This window comes from Desmodus rotundus, chromosome 2 (assembly GCF_022682495.2).
Source record: "Desmodus rotundus isolate HL8 chromosome 2, HLdesRot8A.1, whole genome shotgun sequence".
NCBI classification, from domain to species: Eukaryota; Metazoa; Chordata; class Mammalia; order Chiroptera; family Phyllostomidae; genus Desmodus; species Desmodus rotundus.
Window position 1 is genome coordinate 158,496,990 of NC_071388.1, and position 25,941 is coordinate 158,522,930.

The 25,941-nt window shown below is 36.2% G+C and overlaps 1 protein-coding gene across 2 annotated transcripts in view; it reads right to left on the reverse strand.

Moving 5' to 3' along the window:
* Window positions 1–25,941, reverse strand: part of TLK1 (tousled like kinase 1) — a 131,585-nt gene that overhangs the window by 80,805 nt on the left and 24,839 nt on the right. Inside the window, exon 2 of one of the 2 annotated variants that reach the window (XM_024561544.4) lies at window positions 4,176–4,294. In XM_024561544.4, the coding sequence (XP_024417312.1) occupies window positions 4,176–4,294 (119 nt within the window). Of the gene's footprint in view, window positions 1–4,175; window positions 4,295–25,941 lie in introns of those variants that run through there. The other variant, XM_053918773.1, reaches the window with a different exon arrangement.

The following is a 25,941-nucleotide window of genomic DNA, read 5'->3' on the forward strand; positions in this document are numbered from 1 at the left end:
CACACTTCTTTAACTAAACAGGAACAGAAAAGCTCTCCTTTCTTTAATTTAGGCATAGTTATATACACAAATCCTTATAGCAAACATTACACTTAATGGAAAAACTTTAGATGATTCTTCTTGAACAGACAGTACTGAGGTTGATGACCGCTATAAATAAATATACTGAGGAGTAAGAAATAAAACTGTTATTTTTGGAAGATAATTAATTTTTTAGAGAAACCTAGAGAGAGAATCAATAAACTATTACGACCAATAAAAGAGACCACCAGCAAGACTATTACATAGAAAACAAGACCAATTTATAAAAATCCAAACCCTCCTAGGTCAGCAATAACTAATTAGAAAATATAATTAAAAATTACATCAGCCACAGGAACTTTAGAATACCAAAGAATCAGCCAAAAAATTCACAAAAACTAGACAAAAATTCCTAAGAATGCCATAGAGGACAAAAATGTAGAGACAATTCATATACTTGAAAGGGACAACTTAATCTTTTGTAAGGTTCAGTACTCTCCAAATTAATCTATAAATTCAATGCATCCATGACAGAAAGTCCTGGCCCTAGCTGGGTAGCTCAGTTGGTGAAGAGCATCATCCTGATAGTCCAAGGCTGCCAGTTTGATCTTTGGCCAGGGCTCACACAAGAATCAACCAAGGAATACATAAATAAGTGAAACAACGAATCAATCACCCACCCCTTCTATTTCTTCCCCCTTCCCCTTCCCAGCTCTCTTTAAAATCCATTAAAAAAAAAATCTATTTGAATCATCTAAGGAAAAAGATACAAATAAGCCATTGTAGAAAAAGAATCCCCAGATGCTAACAAGCAAATGAAGAGATACTCAAATTTTATGAATAAAAAGATCCATAAATAACTAAATTGATTTTACCAAGAAGATTAAAGAACAGACTTGGTCTACCATATAAAAAAGACAGCAAAATGTGTTTTTTGGTGGTGGTGTTGTTTATTGTGGTAAACATTCGAATATAGAGGCCTCTGGAACATAAGATAAATGTCAGAGGCAGATCTGCACACATACATGGCATCACAAATCAGTGGAAAAACACAGTTCAGGAAGCTTTACCGAGAAAAATGGTTCACTAGATGGAGAAAAATAAAACTAGATCCCTATCAATACTATATGAAAGGTGAGGCCTAGATGGACTACAGAGCAAATATGACAGTAAAACTATAGAAGTAATTGAAGAAACTGTAGATTATCTTTGTGGACCTGGGTTGGGGAAGAAGTATTTAATTTTTAAAATACCATCAGGACCCACTGGACCCAATTTTAGTTTTCAAGCTTCTTTGTCAAGTAGTTCTAACTATTTGTATTTGTAAAGATTGCTATTTCACAACTTTTATTTTTTCTTAGAGATCACCCAAAGAATAAACTTAAAATTTACTTTTCATAGGAAAAAAAGGAATCAGACTTCCGGTCAAGATGGAGGAGGAATAGGTAAACATGGCTCACCTCCTCACACAATCACGGCAAAAATTACAACTAAACTACAACATACCTATCACACAGAATTGTCAAAAACTGTCAGCTTGCAGCTGTCTGCAAGTCTGACAACCTAGGAATTAAAGTCACATCCATCCAGATATGTAGGAGGGACAGAGTCGTGGAGATAAGGAACGGGAGGACCGACATGTAGTGGACAAAAATCAGGAGAGGTACTTTGGGAGTGAGGGATTGCAGCCACACACCAGACCACCCAGCCCGGGGTTCCAGTGTCAGGAAGATAAGTCCCCAAAATTTTGGGCTGTAAAAACCAGTGGGGGTTGGGGCAGTGGAAGAAACTGGGATTCTCAGCTATCTCCCCTTAAAGGGCCCACGGTGGACTTGGGACTTACACAGACTGACTCCCTCTGGGCTCCAGCACCTGGGCTGCAGCTGGAAGGGCACCAGTGGCATGTGGGGAGAAACTGTCTGGCATCAGGGCGAGTGCCGGGGTACAGCTTCTTTCTAGACAAAACTCTAGAGGCCAGGTAGTGGCCATGGTCCCTTTTCTGAGCCACCCCCCACACAGAGCCACAGAGTGGCAACACCGTATCTGAGACTCCATCAACCTGGTCCACAAGGGTTGCCCTGCCCTGGCATTTACATAAGTCTCTCTGCCCCATACAACTCATGGGTGCGCTTTTGTACAACAGGCCATGCTACTAACATAGGGAGTCAAAGCAGCTCTACCTAATACATAGAAACAAACACACAGAGGCTGCCAAATTGAGGAGACAGAAATATGGCCCAAATGAAAGAACAGAAAACTCCAGAAAAAGAACTAAACAAAATGGAGATAAGCAATCTATCAGATGCAGAGTTCAAAACACTGATTATTAGGATGCTCAAGGAACTCACTGGGTACTTCAACAGCATAAAGACACTGGCAGAAATGAAAGTTACACTAAGTAAAATAAAGAAAAATTTACAGGGAATCAACAGTGGAGTGGATAAAGCCGAGAATCAAATCAATGATTTGGAACATAAGGAAGAAAAAAAACATTTAATCAGAACAACAAGAAAAAAGAATCCAAAAAAACAAGGATAGTCTAAGAAGCCTCTGGGACAACTACAAATGTAACAATATTCAAATTGTAGGGGTACTGGGAGGAGAACAGAAAGAAATTGAAAAACTACTTGAAAAAATAATGAAAGAAAACTTCCCTAATTTGGTGAAGGAAATAGATATACAAGTCCAGGAAGCACAGGAAGTCCCAAACAAGATGGACACAAACAGGGCCACACCAAGACACATCACAAAATGCCAAAGGTTAAAGATCAAGAGAGTATCTTAAAAGCAACAAGAGAAAAGAAGAGAGTTACCTACAAAGGAGTTCCCATAAGACTGTCAGCTAATTTCTCAAAAGACACTTTGCAGGCTAGAAGAGACTGACAAGAAGCATTCAAAGTGATGAAAAGCAAAGACCTACAAACTAGATTACTCTATCCACAATGCTATCATTTAGAATCAAAGGGCAGATAAAGTACTTCTCAAAGTAAAGCTAAAGGAGTTCATCATCACCAAGCCCTTATTATATGAAATGTTAAAGGGACTTATTTAAGAAAGAGAAGAAGATCAAAACTATAAACATTAAAATGGCAATAAATTCACAATTATAAACAACTGTATCTAAAAAACAAACTAAGCAAACAAGCAGAACAGAAACAGAACATAGATATGGAGATCATTTGGAGGGTTATCAATTGGGAGGGGGAAGAGGGAGAATGGGGGAGAAAGTGCAGGGATTAAGATGTATAAATTGTTAAGTACAAAATAGACAGGGGGATGTTAAGAACAGTATAGGAAATGGAGAAGCCAAAGAACTTATATGCATGACCCATGGACATGAACTAAGGGGGAACTGCCGGAGGAAATGGGGGTTGATACCGGGTACAGAAGGCAATGGGGAAAAATTGGTACAACTATAAGAGCATAATTAATAAAATATATTTTAAAAAATAGAATAAAACACATTCTGTCCTGCACAAAATAAATGGTTGTATTAAACTACCAAGAACACCAAATCTCGATGACGCCAGGTGTTTCTGGGAGGAGAGGACATAGAAGTACTCATGCACTCTGCTGAAAAGTGCAAATTGGTTTTGTGTAACTGTTCTGAATAGCAATCTTGTATTACCCCTATGTCCCAGAAATTCTGCTGTTGGGCATATATCCTAAATAATTACTCACAAAGGTCCATAAGAGAACAAGAACAAGAAATTCACTGCAATGTGAGGCAGTGTGGAATTGAAGACAATCTGATGTCTATCCATGAAAAGCGTAATACACTTATTAAGCTTTATGCAGCAATTAGAAGTAATGGATTAATGTACAGATAGGAACACGGGAGATAGGGGCAAATTAGAAACAGAGGACAAGAAAGGTAAAAATTATGTGATGGGAGAAAGGCAATACAATGTGCCTCAGTTTTTTGTTTTTTTTACCTCTGAAACCTGATATGCTGCTTTATATCATAATGCCTCTGGAGTATGTTATGCTACATTAGAAATCAGGTTCATAAACACTGAATTGTTTTCTATACATTATAAAAATTAGAGTAATATTTTGCTGTTAAGCACGTACACAGGAATACCTTACAAAATGTATTTTAGATCACTTAATACAAGGAAAGAATGTCAGATAATGATCGCAACTTTACTCACTTTAGCTCCGACGCTGCAACTGCCAGTGCTCCCAGTGCTGCCACTTGCAACCCCTGTAAATCTAGCTTCCAGTAATTCTTGCCTTCTTGGATCCAGACTATGAAGCTCATCCATTGCCCCTATTAAGGAAAAAAAAAAAAGAAAAACAACCCACACATATATAACATATCTTTATATACAAACACAAAATACATATTTGTGTTGATATCAATAAGCTTAATAAATGAATTCTACAAACAGACGAAAGAGGCTTTAAGATATTTGTAATATACATTCTCATTTTTCAAAACCTACAGTGGATTTCAATCTTCTGACTGCAATCCACATTAATAAAATATATTTCCCACCCAACCCAGTACACAGATACATAAATACGTATATTTAAAAGTCCCACAAATACTTCTTAATGAATGCTGTGCACACCAATATTTTCTAGTCTACTGTAGTCCATTAAAAAAGGAAAATGTTGGTTGTGAGCTATCAAATTCATTTCATGAGACATGAATGGACCTTGGGTCCACAGTATGAAAAATACCACTCTAACAGTATAATTTCCCTATCCTAAGCTTACACAGATTCTGGCACTAAGTGACATTACTACTTAATAATTTTGTTTCTATATACACCTTATCTGACTACATTTTAAACTGAGGCTATACATCTTATCTGGCTATATTTTAAACTGAGGTTTATTTTGTAACTATCACATCCCCCAAATTTTCCTACAGTTGACAGTTTTGAATGTTTTCAGTTTCTATCACACAGAGGAAACACACACATATATCAAACAGATCAATAAGCTAACACCTCTTATTAAACAATCACCTTGAGAATAAAGGGGGGGGAATCAGCATACTCATGTAATTGCTACTATGTAGACTAAAGCATGACAAAAACTAAAGTTCAATTAGTCTCTTAAAAATTCTTTTCTCCACGACTGCCAATTCTCTACTGATATAAATTAGTGATTCTTAAAGGGAGCAAGAAGGGTATTATCAGAATCCAGAATCACATGTGGAACATTTTCAATCTACACAAGAGCACTTCCACACATCCTGACTATCCACTCCTAAAGGTTAAGAACCATTCCTATAAACCTTATTTAAGTTCCCTTCATTATCTTTCATCTTTATCTGGAGAGGACTAGATGGATAACTAGATGGACCATTCTTCCACATTTATTTGCGTCCCTGTATTTGTATAAGTCCTTCCTGTGCACTCCTCCTTTTTCCATCTCAGACAATGAGGTAACCACCTTTAAAAAGCCAAAGGCTTCAATTTTTGCTTTAGATTCCATTCCTTCTAAGTATACTCCTGGCAATGTACTTTAAAAGTACCATCAATGCTTCTGATTTTTCTCATCCCACTATTACATCAGAAATTATGTACCATTCCTTTTTAGGGGTGGGGGGGACAACTTTTAATCCTTGGGTTTTAAAATTCACTGTTCTAGTTTTCAGAATTCAACCATGTCTTCCTGCTTCTGTTTGTTCTCTGTTGACTATGATATCCCCAGGGGTCAACTCATGGCCTTCTGCTCTTTTCATACTCCCTCTCGCTTCAAAATGATGATTCTCAAATAGAACACCTAGTATATGCCAAGCTAGTCCAGTCTTAAGGTTCGCACTGAAATAAAGCAGTAATAATAAGATAGACTGGGCTCAAAGGGCTTACAACTCATTGCGATTTTGCTGTACATATATTAAAAACAAACCCTATCAATTCTACCTTGCCATAGGATTATTTTGAAATCACCTTTTAAAAATGAGTATATAGTCGCTCTAAATATTCTTGCACAAATGATTTGAAAACAAATGTTTCATTTTTCTTAATACCTGTAAGTGGCATTGATGGGTCATGAGGACATGGCATATGAACTACTTCAGAAAGTCTCCAAAGTAGTTGTACCACTTTACACTCCTCCGTGCTTACCGATACTTGATGATGACCTTTTAAAAAAATCTTTTTTGTAGCAGTGTGAAGTGCTACTCAGCTTTGGTTTTGATTTGTATTTCCCTGATTACTAATGGTATTAGCAGCTTTTCATAAGCTTACTGGCAATTTGCTTATCTTTATTGTTGATGTCAAGAATTATTTTCAAGTATGCTGCCCAATTTTTTTTATTAGGTTGTTATTTATATGGACAATGTATGTATTCCAGATAAAAATCATTGTCAGATAGCAGATGATAAACAGGTAAAAACTGTTTTTCTTTATCTAGTATTTTTTTCCATTTTCTTTTTGGTGTTTTGACAAGTATATGTGTTTCATTTTTGGTGAAGTGAAAATTGAAGTGTTTCACTTTGGTGAAATGAAAATTATCTAATTTTTCTATCCTAAGAAAATTCTGCATGACCCAAAGTAAAAAAATATCATCTTTAGAGGTTTTTTTTTTCTGTTGAGGTCCTTGATCATCCTAAATTAATATTTGTGTATGTTATGAGGTCAAGGATTTTTTCCCTGTATGTTTTTCCTCTTTTATTACCACCATTCATTACAAAACAAGCAAAACTCTACTACACCAATAAACAATGTCAGTCACTCTGTCAAGTCAAACATAGTAAGTATGTGGTACTGGTACAAAAACAGACTTATGAACCTCCAACGGGATAAAACAGACCAGAAATAAACCCTTACATACGTGGCCAAATGATGTTCAGTAAGTGTGCCAAGACCACTCAAGGGGGAAAGAACAGTCTTTCAACAAATAATGTTGGGAAAACTGGATATCCACATGCAAAAATATTAAGTTGGACCCTTACCCAAATGACATATATAAAATTTAACTCAAAATGAATCAAATATCTAAACATAAGACCCAAAACTACAAAACTCTTAGAAGGAAACATAGGGGAAAAGCTTTAAGTCACAGGATTTGGCAATCATTTCCTGATTTTGAAATCAAAGGCACAGGTAATAAAAGAAAAAACAGGTAAGCTGGACTTCACCAAAATTAAAAACTTTTCTGCATCAAAAGACACGAACGAGAAAGCGAAAAGGCAGCCCAAAGGATGGGAGAAAACATCTGCAAACCATGTACCTCATAAGCGACTGATATCCAGAATACATAAAGAAATCCTACAACTCAACAACAAAACCTTAATTTAAAAAATAAGCAAAGAATTTGAACAGACATTTCTCAAAAAAAAAAAAAGATATACAACTGACTAATAAGCACATAAAAAGAGGCTCAATATCACTAATCATCAGGAAAATGCAAATCAAACCTACGAGATACAACTTCATACACATTAGGATGGCTATTATTAAAAAAAAAGAAAAACAGAAAATAGCAAGTGTTACCTAGGATGTGGAAAAATTTGAACCCTTGTGCACTGCTGGAATGTAAACTGGTGCTGCCACTGTGGAAAACAGTATGGCAGTTGCTCAAAAAAATTAAATGCGGAATTACCGTATGATACAGAAAGTCCACTTCTGAGAATAAATCCAATAAAAGTGAAAAGGACTAGAATAGAATTTATATATCCATGTTGATAGAGGGGTTATTCACAATAGCTAAAAGGTAGAAGCAACTTAAATGTCCACCAATGAATAGGTGAAATGTGGTATATTCATAAAATGGAATATTATTCAGTGTTAAAAATGAAGGAGACAGGACAACAGTGTGGTGATCTCGGGGCGGGAGTGTGGTATGGGTGGAGGTGGAAAAGGACATGGGGGGATAAATGGTAATGGAACAAAAGATTTTTAAATGGAGGAAATTTTGATACAAGCTGCAACATAGGGAAACTTTGAAGATATTATGATAAGTGAAATAAGCCAGACACAAAAGGACAAATAAGTACTGTGTAAGTCCACTTACATGAGCTGCCTAGAGTACTCAAATTCAGAGACCACAAACACAGTGGTGGTTGCCAAAGGTAGAGAGGCATGGTGTAATGGAGGATTAGTGTTTAGCGGATAAAGAGTTTCAGGTGGGGAAGACAAAAGTTCTGAAGATGGATGTTGGTGATGGGAGTACAAACTGAACCATACATTTCATCAAATTTTTAATTTTGCTAGTTCAGAAGATATGGTTATAAAAATAAAAAGAACAAGAGATTGGGAAAAAACGTTTGCAAAATATTTATGTGCTACAAACTATGTCCGCTCTTTGGTAACCGACTGATGGCCCACTGGAATTTAGTAGAGAACATGAGGATATCAGTCTCTACTTTGACCTGGACCAACTCATAGTGTGGCATTACTCCCCGCTGTGTTTATTTCTTAGATGTACAGCTTCCTTTAGAGCAGGGGTGTCAAACTCATTTTCACTGGGGGACACATCAGCCTCGCAGTTGCCTTCACCAAATGTAATTTTAGGACTGTATAAATGTAACTACTCCTTAACTAGGGGGCAAGGAGCTCAGTGTTGCCACCAGGTAGAACCAAGGTGCCGGGCGGGATAAAACAAGGCGGAGGAGGGCCAGATTCAGCCTGCTGGCCTTGTGCTTGCCACCTGTGCTTTAGAACTTTCCCCTCCCCCGTCAGGTCCTAGAGTAATCTATACATTACTATATAGTTATACCACTTTCTTTAAGATAAGAAATCCATTTTTATTACATCATTTTTTAATTGTCTAAAGTCTTCATCTTCCTTTGCTGAGGCCACACAAAACCAAACTATCTAGAAAGCATGTGTTCAAAGGGTCATACCAGTACTAAACAGCAGAAGAAAAGCCTTTGTTCACTAAGACCTTTCTCACAGGTAGAGTCAACTGCTGCTAAGTCATCACCTCACACTTTTAAACTGAAAACTTCCTGAAGTCTGACAATATTTTAATTCATTCCAGTTTTTAATTGTATTTTTCATATTACATCTGATAAGCTGATTTATACTTTTCACATTATGCCTCACAAGGCAGAAAACACTGATTAAAAACAGAAATACTATGTTAAAGTTAGAAATTATTTAAGTAAAAAATATTATTTAAGTCTTCCCTTTTCATTAGTTTTTAATGCATTTCAAAGTATACAAAACAAAAAGAATTCAAGAAGTCTAAACTATTTAACACCCTGTAAGTACTTCTTCTGACTTTTGCCATTTTAAGGAACATAATAAATGGAACATATCTATTTTCATGCACAGTATTTTGCATCACGAATTCAGTGAACATAAGCATCATTTTTGTTGACTACATTACATTCCATCATTTATTCCAGTTTGATATCCTGTTTAAAACCAAATATTCTAATTATTTTGGCATTAAATAAGTAAGCTATCACAAAAGCAACCCAACATCTTGATTTTCCAGTAACTTTTCTCCTTCATGAATCTAGTAAGACATCTCCTACATTTTTTCCTAATGATTTAAATATTAACATATGGAAATTTAATACATTTAGAATTTAATTGTATATACACATATCTAGAATTTTTCCCAAAAGAAAATGTCATACAATTTCTCATAAATTCGACCTTTCTCTACTGATCTGAAATACCTCTCTAGTCATCTATCGCATTCTTATGTAAACTGTCTCACTAAACTATCCACTTTGGAGCTATGTATCTATCCATCTATCCATGTACACATACAAATATATGAATGAATTATACATATACACATAAATATACTCACACACACACATATCAAGTATCTCAACTACCATGACTGAAAAGAGTAAGCATAGAAAGCTAGGTTCCTGAATCTAGTCTATACATTCAGTTAGATAAGCCTGCAGTAAAGATAAGACACATCTGATCTAGAATCTTTAAGATGGTCATTTTAAACACTCTCATTGTAACCGGTACAGCAAAGGATTCAGACACAGTAAGACCAAATTACTCATAGAAGGAAATATAGCTTGCATCAGAGGTAAAGCATAGATAGAGGCTTGTTTTGGCTTCTCTATACTGACATCACCTTAGAGATGAGATAATTTAATCTCAATTTTATTCTTATAAGTAAAAAAATAATGCCTGACAGCTCATTTTTTTTTCATCAAAAATAAATACATACACAGATTAGGTTGTGTGAGCATGGCCAAACTCCTTAACTTCTTCAAGTTTCAGCTTGCTTATACATAAAATGAAGATACTAAAAGTGCAAACTTTATAGTTGTTAAAGTTTATATATAAAGGATTCTGAGCTAAATCTGTCACAATAAATGTGACCATATACTGTATGTATGCTAAAATACAAGTGCCCGAAAAACACTGGCATTTTAGTAATACATAATACAAGCTTCATTCTAGCTTTCTCCCTGAGGTTACAAATTCCTGGTAGGTAGAACAGCATATACTTTAATGCCTAATTTCTTATGTTTCTGTAGTAGTTAATGTAACTCTTTTTCCTCTACCTTCAGGCATAGAATAATTTGCTATTTTTAAGATCAATCAATCAATCTCTATATGCACACATATATATGTAAAAGTGTGTATGTGTGTATATTCAGATACATACATCTATGTCTTTTTACATTAGGATTTTTTCCTATTTTAACACATAGGTCTCATTTTAAAGATAAGAAAATGAAGACACTGAGAGGTTAACTTTATTGTCTTTTGTTAGAACTTATATCCACTCAACTAAGCATCCCTGTCCCAAAAGAACAGTCCAAAAGAAAGATGTGAGGGTGGGGGCATGGGGGAGAGGCGCGAGAGGGTGTGTGTGTGGAGAGCAAGTGTGCACTTTTAACATGTAAGAATGTTCTCCAGGAAAGCTCCAAAATAGGAATTTGGTTAAAACCTGACCTAGTTAGTAATTACCCTCTCCTCACTAACAGAAAGTCAACTGGTATCCTGTCCCCAACCAAAGTACTAATTACTTAAGAATGTTTTAAAGTTTCATGCCTTTCCTTATTATCAATATAATACATGCTTGCTGAAATAAACAATACGGAAGTAAAAGAATGTAAAGTCCCAATATTCTCCTGTCTCCCAAAACCCCACTCCTCCAAGGTATATACCATCTGATACACTTAAAAAGAGTAGTTGTGATTTACTGCCCCACAGTATTCCTTCTTGGTCTATTCTTCTGTCTAAATGGTGCAAGGTGAAAGGAGGATTTTTATTTGTTATAGTCCATCTACAGCAGGAAAGTAAATCTCTGACCAGAAAGAAAGCTGCCATGTACTATATGTAAGAAGTCTAAGGTAAGTACAATATACCTATTAAAATATTACCTAAAACATATTATAATAAAAAGGATAAAATATTCTCAATATTTATATAGTGACATTATTATAAGTATCGTTTCACCAACATCATCTCTGTATCATGTTTTCAATGAGATTCCTAAATGGACTTCTGTGGACATTTACTGTAGCAATACCACTTTAGGGTTAAGAGCATGAGCTCTGATGTCAGACTTAGTTCAAATCCCAGATCTGCCACTTAATGACCTCATATATAAAATCTTCGTAATAACACAGCCTGAAAGGACTGTTATATGAATTAAATGAGATAATACTTGTAAGCCCATAGCAGGTTCCTAAAATATACAAAACCTCAATCATTTTTATTTACTATTATTGAGGCCCAGAAAAACATGCCACTTGCACAAAATCGTGTGCCAAGTAAGTGATATGAGAAGAGAAAGCAAGAAAAGGTTATTAGCGGACAGCAGGGCATTCCAATGTACTCACTCACTCTTCAATTTCTCTAGCTTAAGCCTTCGAATAATAAGGTTTTTAAATTAACAAATCCACAAGGTTTTCAACAGAATAGACTACTCTGCTTAGGAACCCTATCTACTCAAAATACACACGTTTAACACAAATTATTCTGCTAGATAAAAAATAAACAATCTTTAGCCATCATTCCCAACTCTAAACTGCTGTAAAACTCCAGAGAATGCCAAAAGTTTAGGTTCCAGATGTATAAATTAGCACATAAACTCATTAAGATCATAATGTCCTCTAGCAAGACACATTTCCAAGGACCAAGTCACCCAAGAACAAAATGTTTAAATTTTAGTAATAATTTCTATTACTTGCAACCTTAATAGAAATACCAATCTTTAGCTTGAGATAAATATATAATATGAGCTAAGTAAATCAATTTGGACAAAAGACAAGAAATTATCATTTTTACCAGGTTGGACCATATGAAATTACAGACATGCATCCATTTTTAATCTACTAAATTCACATGGTTTAACCTAATACTCAATGACCAGAATGGCCGATGGCAGTGATTTTTAACCTTTTTCATCTCATAGCACACATACACTAATTACTAAAATTCTAAGTCACACCAAAAAACCTATTTTTTGCCAATCTGACAAAAAAAAGTATAATTTTCATTCAGTCACACTGAACGACTATTGTTGTGCTGGCTATTTTCATTTTTTAATTTGACAATCTAAGGGAAAAGAGTTCAGTGTCCCTGACTAAATAGTCAGGTATCACATGTTTTAAAAATTCGTGTGGCACACCGGTTAAAAATTGCTGGCTTATGGTGTATAATTAATCCCTGAGGATCTTTGCAAATGATTATGACTGGCATTTTTTACAGTATTCAGTTATTTGAAGAAACTGTGGGTCACATCAATCTCCTATTATGTTTTACTTGTGTATTAATCTCAAAGCTGCCAAAACAGAGTGACAAATGCAAAGTCTTACTAAGTTATAAGAAAAGGCTGACCCTCAAATTTACACCACAGTATTCCAGCAAATTTAAACAATGATTTACAAAGTCTGGCTTATTCCAAGTTTCCTTTTGATTATAGTTATTTTCTGACTTCACATTTCTTTCCCAATGCCAATTTACCTACCTTATATATAAAAGAAGGACACATATTTTTATGAAATAGTGATGAGAAAAAGGTAATTTTACTTCTTTCAGTTTTACCCCTGGTCATAAAACCAAAACTGCCGAAAGTAGAGAAAAATGCAAAAGTGCAAAAAATTAGAACCTAAAATGCCCCACCTAATACAGAGTCCTACTACCTAAACATAGCCAATGTCAAAATTTCAGGTTTATTTTATTCCAATCTGTTTTCTGTATGCTTTTTATTCAGTAATTATGGTTACTTTTTACAGTAGTCCCTGGCATTCAAAGGTGTTTCCATGTTTACAATTTCAATCTTTTGCCAAAGACCCTGAAAGCTGATGACAAAACACCATCATCACTTGCTAAGGGGCTGCTAAATGAGAGAAACTTACACTCCATCCAATTCTCAGTTTGGGTTTGCTTTTCCTTACTGTAATCATATACCCAAAAACTCATACAGTTACCTCAACCTCCACCAAAAAACTTTTTGAAAATTATTTTCCCCAAATAAACCCAATTAATAATATAAATGAGGAAGATGAGTGTTCAGTTCTTCAGCATAAAAACTAACATCACATGAACAAGTACTGCCCTAACAATATAATGCAGTATACATGTTTCAATAAAATTTACTTAAATTTCCTTATAAATAACTAAACTTTTGTGTTAAAACTGAAAATTCTCAAAGTAGTGTGATGTGTACCTTAGGGTTCATTACAATATTCACTCTATCTTAATAAATTTAAGGTTTCCCATAACACAAAGTTAGTATTTTATACTTTCTTACATTTTTGAGAGGAAATTTGTGTTTTAAGAGAATTCACAAATTTGAGAACCATGGAAGTTGTCTGGGGCAGCCATCACTACTGTCAGGATTCCACACTAATCACTATTTTGTACTCTATGTGCTGATTATATAATAACAGTTTCCCACATTATGTCACTGTTTTCATGGCTACCCAACATTTCATTAAATGGATGTATATTAATATGTTTAATTATTCTTCTACCATTGGTAATTCAAGTAGTTTCTAATTTCTTGCTATTAAAGAGAGCTGCAACAAACACTGTTCTACCTAAAATGTTTTATTTTTTTTAAAAGATTTTATTTATTTATTTCTAGAGAGAGAGGAAAGGGAGAAAGAAAGGGAAAGAAACCTCAACATGTGGTTGCTTCCTGCATGCCCCTGACTGGGAATCAAACCAGTGACCCTTTGGTTCGCAGGCTGGCACTCAATCCACTGAGCCACACCAGCCAGGACTGTTTTATTTAAATTTAGTATTATTTCCTTACAAAAATGACTCCCAAAACATTGTAGAAAAGTCATATGTAAATATTTACTTATTTCTCCCCAGCCCACCCCTGCAATCTCCAATGAGACTCAACAGTTAACTGTGAAGAACACTGTTAATATAGCAGGCCCAAGGATATTATCTTCAAAAAAGCCTGCCAGTAAAGAAATCCCCACCTTTCCCTAACTGGTAAGGGTGGCTCACAGTTCCTAGACTGTTTGATATATATGCAAGGAAAAAGATATCCCAATAAAAACCTTAAGTACAGTCACTAGTGGACATCCCAGGACAGACTTACCGCACACTTGCTGCTGGGGGAAGAGTGTGTACTCCATGTGCCCCCTCTTATGAGAACAAAAGGAAGCCTACAGAGGGATTCCCCCAGCCTATGTCTATGCCTTTACTGTAACACTGTAATACATCTCAACCATGAACACCACTATATGCTGAGCCCACTAGTCTTTCTAGCAAATCGCTGAACATGGGGGTAGCCTTGGGGATACCTGACACACTATCTGAAGCCCATTCAGCCTGCCAGACTATACTGTAAAACAGGCAGACAGAATGCCTGGTTACTAGTGAGGTACCATGTTACAGCCCTAGGCAAGAACTAATATTTACCTTGCTATCTGAGGTTATGGAAGACCCCATAAGTTAACTTCACATACCTCTTTCTCCTGCCAAATCAAGAGCATACTTCTTAGTTCTGAAATTCTCTGGCAGATGTGGTCATTTTGAATCTACAGCTGTATCAATGAGCCAGCACATCTCCTTTCACTAGAATACCAGCTCCAAAAGAAAAGGAATTGGGGAGTTGAGATGGGGTGGTTATTTGTTCACTCAACACATAGAAGACTCTCAATAAATATTTGCTGAATGAGCACCAACTGGTGTGGCTGGTTGGAGCATCATCCCATAACTGAAGGGTTTGATCTCCAGTCTAGGGGCATACCGGAAGCAACCAATCGATGTTTCTCTCTCTCCCATTCCTCTCTCTCTAACAGCAATGGAAAAATGTCCTCAGTGAGGATGGATGGATGAGTGGATGGATAATGGATGGATAAATATTTGCTGGATGAATAAATGGCTATTCTTAGGCATCCCCAAAGTCTCAAACTGAAGAAACTCAGTCTAAAAATGTAAATTTGTATCTCAACTCAACTCAGTAACTGTCAACCTCAGTTTCCTCATTCATAAAATGAAAATAACCATCTAACTTACTGGCATAATGATGAAAACAATACTACGTATGGGTAAACTCTTGCTAGACACTCAATACTAACATAAACCTTATTTGGGAAATGAAAGAACTATATATAATTTCCTACAGCTCAATATGTAAACTTACATAATAAAGTTTTTTAAAAAAGATACAAGCTTAGCTACTTGAGTTCCTTGGGAAATAGTATAGCTTCTGCACGTCTGCCTAATTAGATTCCAGAGCGGATTCATGGGCATTGGTGAGGTGGCCCCTACAGTGATCTAGGAAAGAGAAAATAGTAGCTTGGACTAGAGCACTAACAGATCAGAAAGGTCATCTAGGAGACAAAAAAAAAAAAAAAAAAAAAAAAGATGGTGACACACTAAATTTAGGAAGTAAGGGAAAAAGTGTTTCTGACTTACACATGGATAGTTGACAGCAACAGTCACTAAAAAAGGACCGGTATTGGGAGAACCATAAATTCCTTTTTGAAGACACTGAATTTGGTGTTTTAGGGACAACAGTATGTTTCTTCTGGTAGGCCTCACTTATCCTATTTACTTAGCAACAAAGACTGAAACTCAATGAAAAGCCTGTTTTATGGGCAAAGGTTTGTTCAATTGCCACTAGCAAAGAGCAGCCGGGTAGTAAGAAGGAAGAATACAAAGAATGCCCAGCTCACTATACAGAAGATAAAAGTAGAGAAAAGATGAGAAAAAGCTTTTCACTGACCATCTAGATATTGAAAATTTCATCTATATTATGGATCATTTATATGATCAGCATTATTATAAATCACTGGGCCTAAAAGGCAAATAAGACAGTGCTAGAACTCACACTATGAATACAGAAGAACATAAAACAACAACAAAAAAAACCCTTAAAATTATTTGGTTGGTACATCAGAATTGACTTTATTAACTATCCACCATGTAAGCCTAAATACACACACTGTAACAACTCTCTAAACTTTTCTGCTTACCATACTAGTATGTAGGCCAAGTGTGACTGAAATTCTGTATGACACATAAGAATCAATCCTACTTCTTTTTTTGTTTAATTATATATTTCATCTTCCCAGGTTGTTTTTCTTGTACTTTGAAAACAATTACGGAATGCTTAACTTCTCTCTTAGACTGGCTTTCAGCAAATCAGAACTTCTACTTACTGTGCTCCTCGCTTACAAGATATTACTTTTATAAGTAGAGGTAAATTATGTTAATCTACCTATTTGTACTTGGAGACACACACTGCAAGACAGGAAAGAAATTGTATTATTAAAAAGAACACGGTTGGCTAATAAATACCCTGATTTTTAAATGGACAAAGGACTTGAATACACCTTTCCCCAGAGACAATATACAAATCCTCAATATGCATATAAAAATATGCTCAACATCACTAATCAAGGAAATGCAAATAAAAGCCACAATGAGACATTGCTTCATTTTCATCAGGATGGTTACTGTAAAATATGTGTGTGTTGACACGGATGTGGAGAAACTGGAATGCTTGTGCACTGTGTTGATGGGACTATAAAAGGGTACAGCTGCTATGAAAAACAGAATGGCAGTTCGTCAAAATATTAAAACTAAAATGACCATATCCAGCAATCCCACTTCTGGGTATGTATTCAAAAGAACTGAAAGCAGGATCTCACAAAGGTATTTGCACATCCATGTTTATAGCAGCATCATTCACAATAGCCAAGACACAGAAGGGGGCTGAGTGGGTGAATGAATGAATACACAAAAGGTGATATGTTATATACATAAAATGGAACGTTATTCAGCTTTAAAAAGGAAGGAAATTTCTACACATACTACACGATGGATGAACCTTGAGGATGTTACTCTAAGTGAAATAAGCCAGTCAAAAAAGACAAACAGGTATGACTGCACTCTCATGATATATCTGGAGTAGTCAAATTAATAGAGACAGAATCACATGGTGGTTTCCGGGGGCTGGGAACAGAGGGAAATGGAAAGTTGTTTAAAATGAGTTTCAGTTTTATAAGGTGAAGTAGTTTGGAGATTGGTTGTACAATAATGTGAGTGTACGTAACACTGTTGAACTCTTAGAAATGGTTAGGATGGTAGATTTTATGTATAAAGGAAGTTGAACAGCGTAGGGGTGATGACTGTAATTTATCATGTTAGCTTTCAAAGATAACTAGCCATGCATCTATGTGTTTTAGCCAGTAGCTTATTAATAGAAAACTTAATAGCACTTGTTGAATGTTAAAGATACTTAAAATGACATGTCTAGCATATTTATTTTGGTTTTATCAAATGAAGAGTAAATAACTAAAACAAATTGATCCTAGCAAGGAAGCTGACATCTAACAGTATACTGACCTAAAAAACTTCTATTTCAAACCTTCAAATTGCAGATGCCAGTATTTTGGAAACAAGCAGAAATAATTTACCCCAACTTAAAAATCCCAATCACCACCCCCACCCCCTGCTACTCTTTAATCTAGAGGAGTTAATTAAGCAGTACAAACAAATGAAAGTAATTTCAATGTTAAGAACTATGGCACCCCTTGTACCCCTTGTAAGTATTGCAGGAAAAGTAAGCTTTGGCAGTAGTAAACTGTGGTAACAGGTACATGGTATCAAAGATGAGACCTCAGTTAATGAACTTTGCTCCCTCCTAAAAAAAAAAAAACAAACTTATCTAAATTACTTTATGATCAAGCAATTCAAAATAGGATTTTCTCCATCCTCTTCAACAGAATTTCAATAGTAATTCTTAAAAACAAGCCACTAACAGAAAAGGTAATAAACATGTGAAAAAACTGCTTATGTTCTTGATAACCAACATATACAAGTAAAATAACTCGGAATACCACAACTACTTAACGAGTCAAACACTTTTTAAATATACTGCCACCAGAGCAGTGATATGTCTGTTAAACTGGCTCATATGCATGTTGATGACGGCACTTTCAATAGGGACAACTCTTAATACAAGCGACATCCAGAAAGAATTTCATGTTTTTTGACTAAATAACTTAAATTGAAACAATTACAATGGATGAGGCACGAAAATTTCCAAAATCATGTGAAGTGTTATACTGTATTTAGCAAACCTGAAATCTATTTCTAAAGCTAAAACAGTTTATAATGGTAACCTGTTGCTCAAAGGGCAATAATATTAAAGCAAACGAACAAACTACAGATGAGTGTCACATTTTTTTACCAGCAGTGCAGACAACAGAGAACTGAGAAAATATCCACCCGAAAAGGAATAGTGTATTATGCACATCAATAAAATAGAATCCAACTATTAAATTACAAAAGGAAGGTGTAAATATTACTACAGCCTCTTAGAACCTGTTCCCTGAATAAGACACACTCCATTAAGACTGTAACTCATTAGAAAAGTTTCCTCCAGAATCAAAAGCTGCATGAATTTTTTCAAAATATTGCCCTTTCATAGTAACAGAAAAAAATAGCCTGAGATGCCATTTACTCTACATTCATTATCACTATCTTTGATGATTAACAAATTTAGCCAGTAACTACAATGTCTGAAAAATTACAAAAGGAACATGTATAAAGGACCCATGAACAAAGCCAAAGGGGGGTAGGATTGAGGGTGGAAGGTAGGGGTGGGTGGGGCCACAGAGTCTTGGTGGGAAAATGGAGACAACTATTCCTGAACAATAATAAACAAATAAACAAGTAAGAAATAAAATAAAAAAATAAACTAACTCTCAAAAAAAAAATAATTTCAAAAGTCAAGAAGGCTATAGGCTGTTTCTAGGATTAAAGGAGTGGTACATTAAATTATTCTAGCCAGAAGTATTATATACAAATGTAAAGCTATAAATTCATATTCATATAAATGACAAACATGATTCATTATACTTCACTGTCATACTCACTGTAATCAGCTTTATTATAACTCATGAAGAAAGAAAAGAACTGGTAAAAAATACAATACAATACACACTGTAATGCTTTAAAGATTTTAGTTGAAAGATTTTAAGTCCAAATGTAACTTACACTGGTACTACTTAGTTGCAAAATAAATAAATAAAGCTTTAAATATTACAGTAATCTTCAAGACACTAAAGGCAAAGACATTTTTGCTTTAACTTATACCTGCAACTCCAGATGACTAACTGCTCCACATAATGGCCCTATTCAAGTGCTGTACATAACCAACTGACAATTTAAACAAAAGGATGGAAAGGGGGAGAAAAGAAGAAGGGAATAGGGAGACGGAGAAAAAGATTCAAATTCACCCAAAAGTTCCAACCCAATTAAAACATTAAAAAAAAAAGAAAAGCAAAACACAAACAAGAAAAAGAAAAAAACTTTCTATTTCCAGTAATGGTGATTATGTAAATCAGATCAATCTTCTAGAGGAAAAGCTTGAAAAGTTGGACTAAATTTTAAAAGGAAAAGTCTGTTTATAGATATCAGGCCCTGAAGAATCATGGGGCCAAAATTCAGGATAAAAAGAATTTCCAGAGGTATGTCTGCTATATGATGCTTTCCTGACTCTGGAAGCATCTGCTATTCCAGAACTAGTGACTAAGGGGCTGAGAAGCTAAGCAAAACTTCAGTAGCACCACTGAGCTAACCAGACAAAAAATAAAATTAAGAGCCTCCCTCCAAACTTTGGGCTGGAATTCCAATCATACAGTGAGAGCGAACAGGATTAAATTCCAGTTTCTATTCTCAATCATTAAAAATGAATCTAGAATCGAAACTCAAGAGAGTCCCAAAGAAGTTGGACCCAAGGAAGCACAAGGCACATCATAATTATATTACCCAAGATTAAAGATAAAGAGAATCTTAAAAGAGGTAAGAGAAAAGGAGAGAATTACCTACAAAGGAGTTCCCATGAGGCTGTCAGCTGATTTCTCAAAAGAAAGCTTGCAGGCAAGAAGGGGCTGGAAAGAAGTATTCAAAGTCATGAAAGGACTTCCATCCAAGACTACTGTATCCAGCAAAGCTATCATATAGAATGGAAGGGCACATAAATTACTTCCCAGGTAAGGTCAAATTAAAGGAGTTCATTACCACGAAACCCTTATTATATGAAATGTTAAAGGGACTTACCTAAGAAAAAGAAAATGATCAAAAATATGAACAGTAAAATGACAACAAACTCACAACCATCAACAACTGAACCTAAAAACAAAAACAAACTAAGCAAACAACTAGAACAGGAACAGAATCACAGAACTGGAGATCACATGGCGGGTTATCAGCAGGGAGGGGGAGGGGGAAGAAAGGGGAAAAGGTACAGGGAATAAGAAGCATAAATGGTAGACGGAAAATAGACAAGGGGAAGTTAAGAATAGTATAGGAAATGGGGAAGCCAAAGAACTTATATGTGCGACCCATGGACATGAACTGGGGGTGGGGGAATGCTGGTGGGATGGGGGTACAGGGCAGAGGGGGAAAAGGGGAGAAAAAAATGGTACAACTGTAATAGCATAACCAATAAAATATGTTTAAAAAAATGAAAAAAAAAGTGAATCAAGAATCTGAGATTTATAGTACCACTATATTTTTGCCACTATATTAGAAGTAAATGTAAATTGTCTCTCATGGAAGACTGACATCATTCTAAGCCTCCATTTATGCCTATACTTTTTCATTTAAAAAGTACCACACACAATTCAAAACAAAAACAGTAACCCAAGAAAATAACAATTGACTAAAAAGCAAATAAAACATGAAACAACAGCAAAGGGATCTAGATAAAGTATCAGAGGGCTGCCGGTCAAGATGGTGGCACAGGCGGACATGGCTTGCCTCTTCCCACAACCACTTCAAAATTACAACTAAGATAGAGAACAATCATCATTCAGAACTCTCAGAAATTGAGTTGAATATGAGTCTGATAACTATGGAATTAAAGAAACCACATCCATCCAGACTGGTAGGAGGGGCACAGACAAGGAACAGGCTGGTACCACAACCATGAATGGTGGAAAAAATTCAGAAGGGACATCTCGGGAGCAAGGAGTCCCAATACCACACCAGGCCCCCCAGCCCAGGGTTCCAGTGCCAGGAAGATAAGTCCCTACAACTTCCGTCTGCAAAAATCAGTGGGGATTGAGGTGGTGGAAGAAACTTGCTGAGCCCCAAGGAATTCCTCTTAAAGAACCCACACACATGCTCACCTACTCAGACTCACTCTGAGCAACAGCACTGGGGTAGAAGCTTGAAAGGTATTTGGTGGCATACTGGGAGAAACTGAAGTGTCTGGCATCAAGGTGAGCAGAGGCCATTGTCCCTTTTCTAAATTCTCCCCACACAGAGCTGGCAAGCTGGAGCCATATCTGAGACTCCATCAATCTGGCTAATGTTTTTTGACCCACCTTAGAGATCCCCTGAGACTCCGTCCCATCCATCTTATAGGCCCACCCAAGATGCTTTTCCATATGAAGGCTGGTCTTGGCTCCTGTTGAACAACTTCCTAAATCCTCTAAAACAAGCAACAGCTGGTCTCAGTGAGCCCCAGGCCTTGCACTAGCAGGAGCCAGCCTAGACCCATAGCTTGGCTTTACCTGGGAATCCCCAAGCCCAACACAAGTAGCAGCCATCTCAGATTGCTTTATAGCTTGGGCAGGGTAGTCCCAGGCAAAACAGAGGTGGGGGCTGATCTTGGCCTGCACCACCTGGGAAACCTGAGTGTCACTGCACCTAATGCACAGCTACAGATCACACTGGAGCACCACCATACTGCCCTGCACAGCTGATCCTCCACAGAGGGTGGAGGTTGGTGGTAAGTGGTCAGAGTCAATCCCTATAGCTTACAGGCTGGAGTAAATCCCTCCCATTGATCTGCCAACAAAAACCAAGGCTCAACTACAAATGAGGGTACTCAGCCCACATGAAGGGCGTACCTCGAGTACCTGGCTTGGGTGACGGGGAGGCTGTGCCACTGGACCCTACAGGACACCTACGACATTAGACAGAGTCAAAGCATTTGCTCTACCTAATACATAGAAACAAACACAGGAGGCTGCCAAAATGAGGAGACAAAGAAACATGGTCCAAATGAAAGAACAGATCAAAACTTCAGGAAAAGAGCTAAATGAAATGGTGATAAGCAATTTATCAGATGCAGAGTTCCAAACACTGGCTATAAGGATGCTCAAGGAACTTAGTGAGGACCTCAATAGCATAAAAAAGATCCAGTCAGAAACGTAGGATGCACTAATTGAAATAAAAAACTATTTACAGGGAAATAACAGTAGAGTGGATGAAGCCAAGAATCAAATCAATGATTTGGAACATAAGGAAGCAAAAAACGACCAATCAGAACAAGAAGAAGAAAAGAGAATTAAAAAAAAATGAGGATAGTATAAACTCCCTCTGGGTCAACTTCAAGAGGTCCAACATTCACATCATAGAGATGCCAGAAGGAGAATAGGAATTGGAAAGAAAGCAAGAAATTGCAAATCTATCTGAAAAAAATAATTTTAAAAATTCCCTAATTTGGTAAAGGACATAAACATGCAAGTCCAGGAAGCAGAAAGAGGCCCAAACAAGATGGATGCAAAGAGGCCCACTCCAAGATACATCATAATTAAAATGCCAAAAATTAAAGACAAAGAGAGAATCTTAAAAGCAGCAAGAGAAAAGAACTTAGCTACCTGCAGAGGTGTTCCCATAAGACTAACTGTCAACTGATTTCTCAGAAGAAACTTTGCAGGCTAGTAGGGATTGGCAATAAATATTCAGTCATGAAGAGAAGGGACCTAGAGCCAAGACTGCTCTAACCAGGAAATCGATCATTTAGAATCAAAGGGCAAATAAAGAACTTCCCAGACAAGAAACTAAAGGACTTCATCATCACCAAACCATTATTATGTGAAATGCTGAAGGGACTTATTTAAAAAAGAAGACCAAAATGGAGAGTGTTTTGATGGTTGTCAGATGCCTCAGAGGGGGTTTGGGGGAGTGGGTAAAGAGGTGAGGGGCATAAGCAGTAGTTACAGAATAGCCATGGGGATATAAAGTAGAGTATAGGAAATGGAGTAGCCAAAGAACTTAAACACATGACCCATGACCATGAACAATGGTGGGGGGACTGTATGAGGGAATGGGGATGCTGGGTAGAAGGGGGCCAAGGGAGTAAAATCAGGACAACTATAATAGCATAATCAATAAAATACAATTAAAAAAAAAAGAGAAGTTATCAGACACAAACTTTCAAATAACTATGCAGAATATTAATACTGAGACCTTTGGCAAAGAAACTTAAAAAAAAAAAAAAAAAAGAACCAAATTAGCCCTGTCTGACTGTCTGGAAGGCTCAGTTGGTCAGAGCATCGTCCTACAAACCAGGAGGTTGCAGGTCTGATCCCCAGTCTGGGCACATGCAGGAGGCAACCAGTGAATATATCTCTCACCTCTCTTTCTTCCTTCCTCTCCCCTGCCTCGAATCAATAAATAAATCCTTAGGTGGGGATTCAAAAAAACAAACAAATTGTTTTCCAGTAAAAACCAAAGTACCTAAATTAAGAACTCAGTAGATGAGTTTAACAAATATTAAACACAGCTTAAGAGAGAATTAATGATAAAAGATAACTCAGAAAAACGTATCTTTAAAAAGGTACACAGGAATAAAACAGATGAAAATACAGAAAAGGACGTAAGAAACACAGGGCATACAATAAGAAGGCCTAATGCATGTATAACTGGAGCCTCAGAAGGAGGAAAGTGACAAAACACAAGCACCATCTGAAGTGGTACAGGCTGAGAATTTCTGTGAAAGCTCTCAACAGTGCTGTCCAACAAAACTTCCTACAATGACAAAAATGTTCTCCATGTGCCAATAGGGAAACTGGTAACTTCACGTAGCTAACGATAACTTAAAATGTGATGAACTGAATTTTAATATTTTTAAATAATAATTTAAATAGCCACATAAAGCTAGAGGCATTGAATAGTGCAGACCCAAGTCACAGCTTCAAGAAGTCCTACAAACACCAAGTAGAGCACAAGAAAAGCACATCTAGACACATCATAGTAAAACTGTTTAAAAACCAAAAAATAAATCCCCCAAATCTAAAAAGCAAACAGAGGCTGCATGCCAAATTGCCTTCAAAGGAGCAACAGTAAAACTGATAGATGACTTCAGCACAGAAACAATGGAAACAAGGAGTCAATGGGATAACATGCAACAGGCTGAATAAAATACTGCCTACCTAGATTCTGACGTCCAGCAAAAACAAAACAAAACTCAATAATAAAGATAGGAAAAAAAGACATCAGCAGACAAGCAGAAATAGGAAATTCCTCACCAGATAGGCCAAAATTAAACAGTATTTCATTAAAACAGTAATTTAATTCAAATAGTATTTAATTCAAATAGTATTTGATAAAGAACCATATGATTTTGCATCTATAACCGTATGTCACATGTGGGATATAAAAATGAAAGCAACAAATGAACAAACAAGATAAACAAAACTCATAGACACAGACACCAGCATGGTGGTTACCAGAGGGAAGGGAGTGGAGGGGTAGTAAAGGGTAATAAGGGGTCACGTACAGTGACAGAAGATTTGGCGTGGTGGGCACACAATGCAATATACAGATCATGTATCATGTACACCTGAAACCTATATAATCTTAATAACCAAAGTCACCCCCCAAAATTTAATTTACAAACGCAAAAGAATGGAGAAAGATATACCATGCAAATACTTAGCAGCTGCAAGGTAGTGCTGTCTGTCTTAACATGAATGTACAGTGTAAGGCAAAATGCATTACTAGGGGTAAAGAAGGACATTTCAGTGATAAAAGGTTTGATTTACCAGGTAGAAACAAAAATTGCTAATTTTAAAGCACCTGTGACATATTTGAAATATATAAAACACAAAATGATAAAAACTATATAAAGACAAATCTGGAATCTTTCTAAGACATTTTAACAAACCTTCCTTCGAACAGAAAAGTAACAATTTTAAAAAGAAACAAATTTATATAACTGATACACATAGTATACCATACCTAACAACTGTAGCTTACAAATTTTGTTTTTTCCTACAAAAAGGAATATTTAACCAAGAAAGACCATATGTTGGGTCATTAAGCAAGCCACACATTTTAAAGAACTGAAATCTTACCACTTCAGTTCTTATTACAGTGGAGCTAAGTTAGAAATCAGTAACAAAATACCATTTAGAAAAACCTTATGTTTAAAAATTAAACAATATACCCCTGGCTGGGTAGCTAGGTTGGTTGGAGCTTTGTCCCAGTAAGCCAAGGTTGCAGGTTTGAGAATCAACCAATGGATGCATAAATAAGTGGAACATCAAATAGGTGCCTCTCTCTTTTCCCTGCTTCCTCTTCTCTCTCAAAAAAAAAAAACAAAGAAAAAAACCAAAGGAAAAAAAAAACACAAAAAAACACCCCCAACAAACCACAAATAATATACTTCTGAATAATCCATGAACCAAATAAAAATCATGGAAATTACAGAATGTTCTGAGCTAAAGGAAATATGCATACACACATATACACAGACATACACATATCAAAACCTAGAGAGTTAAATTATATACTCTAAAAA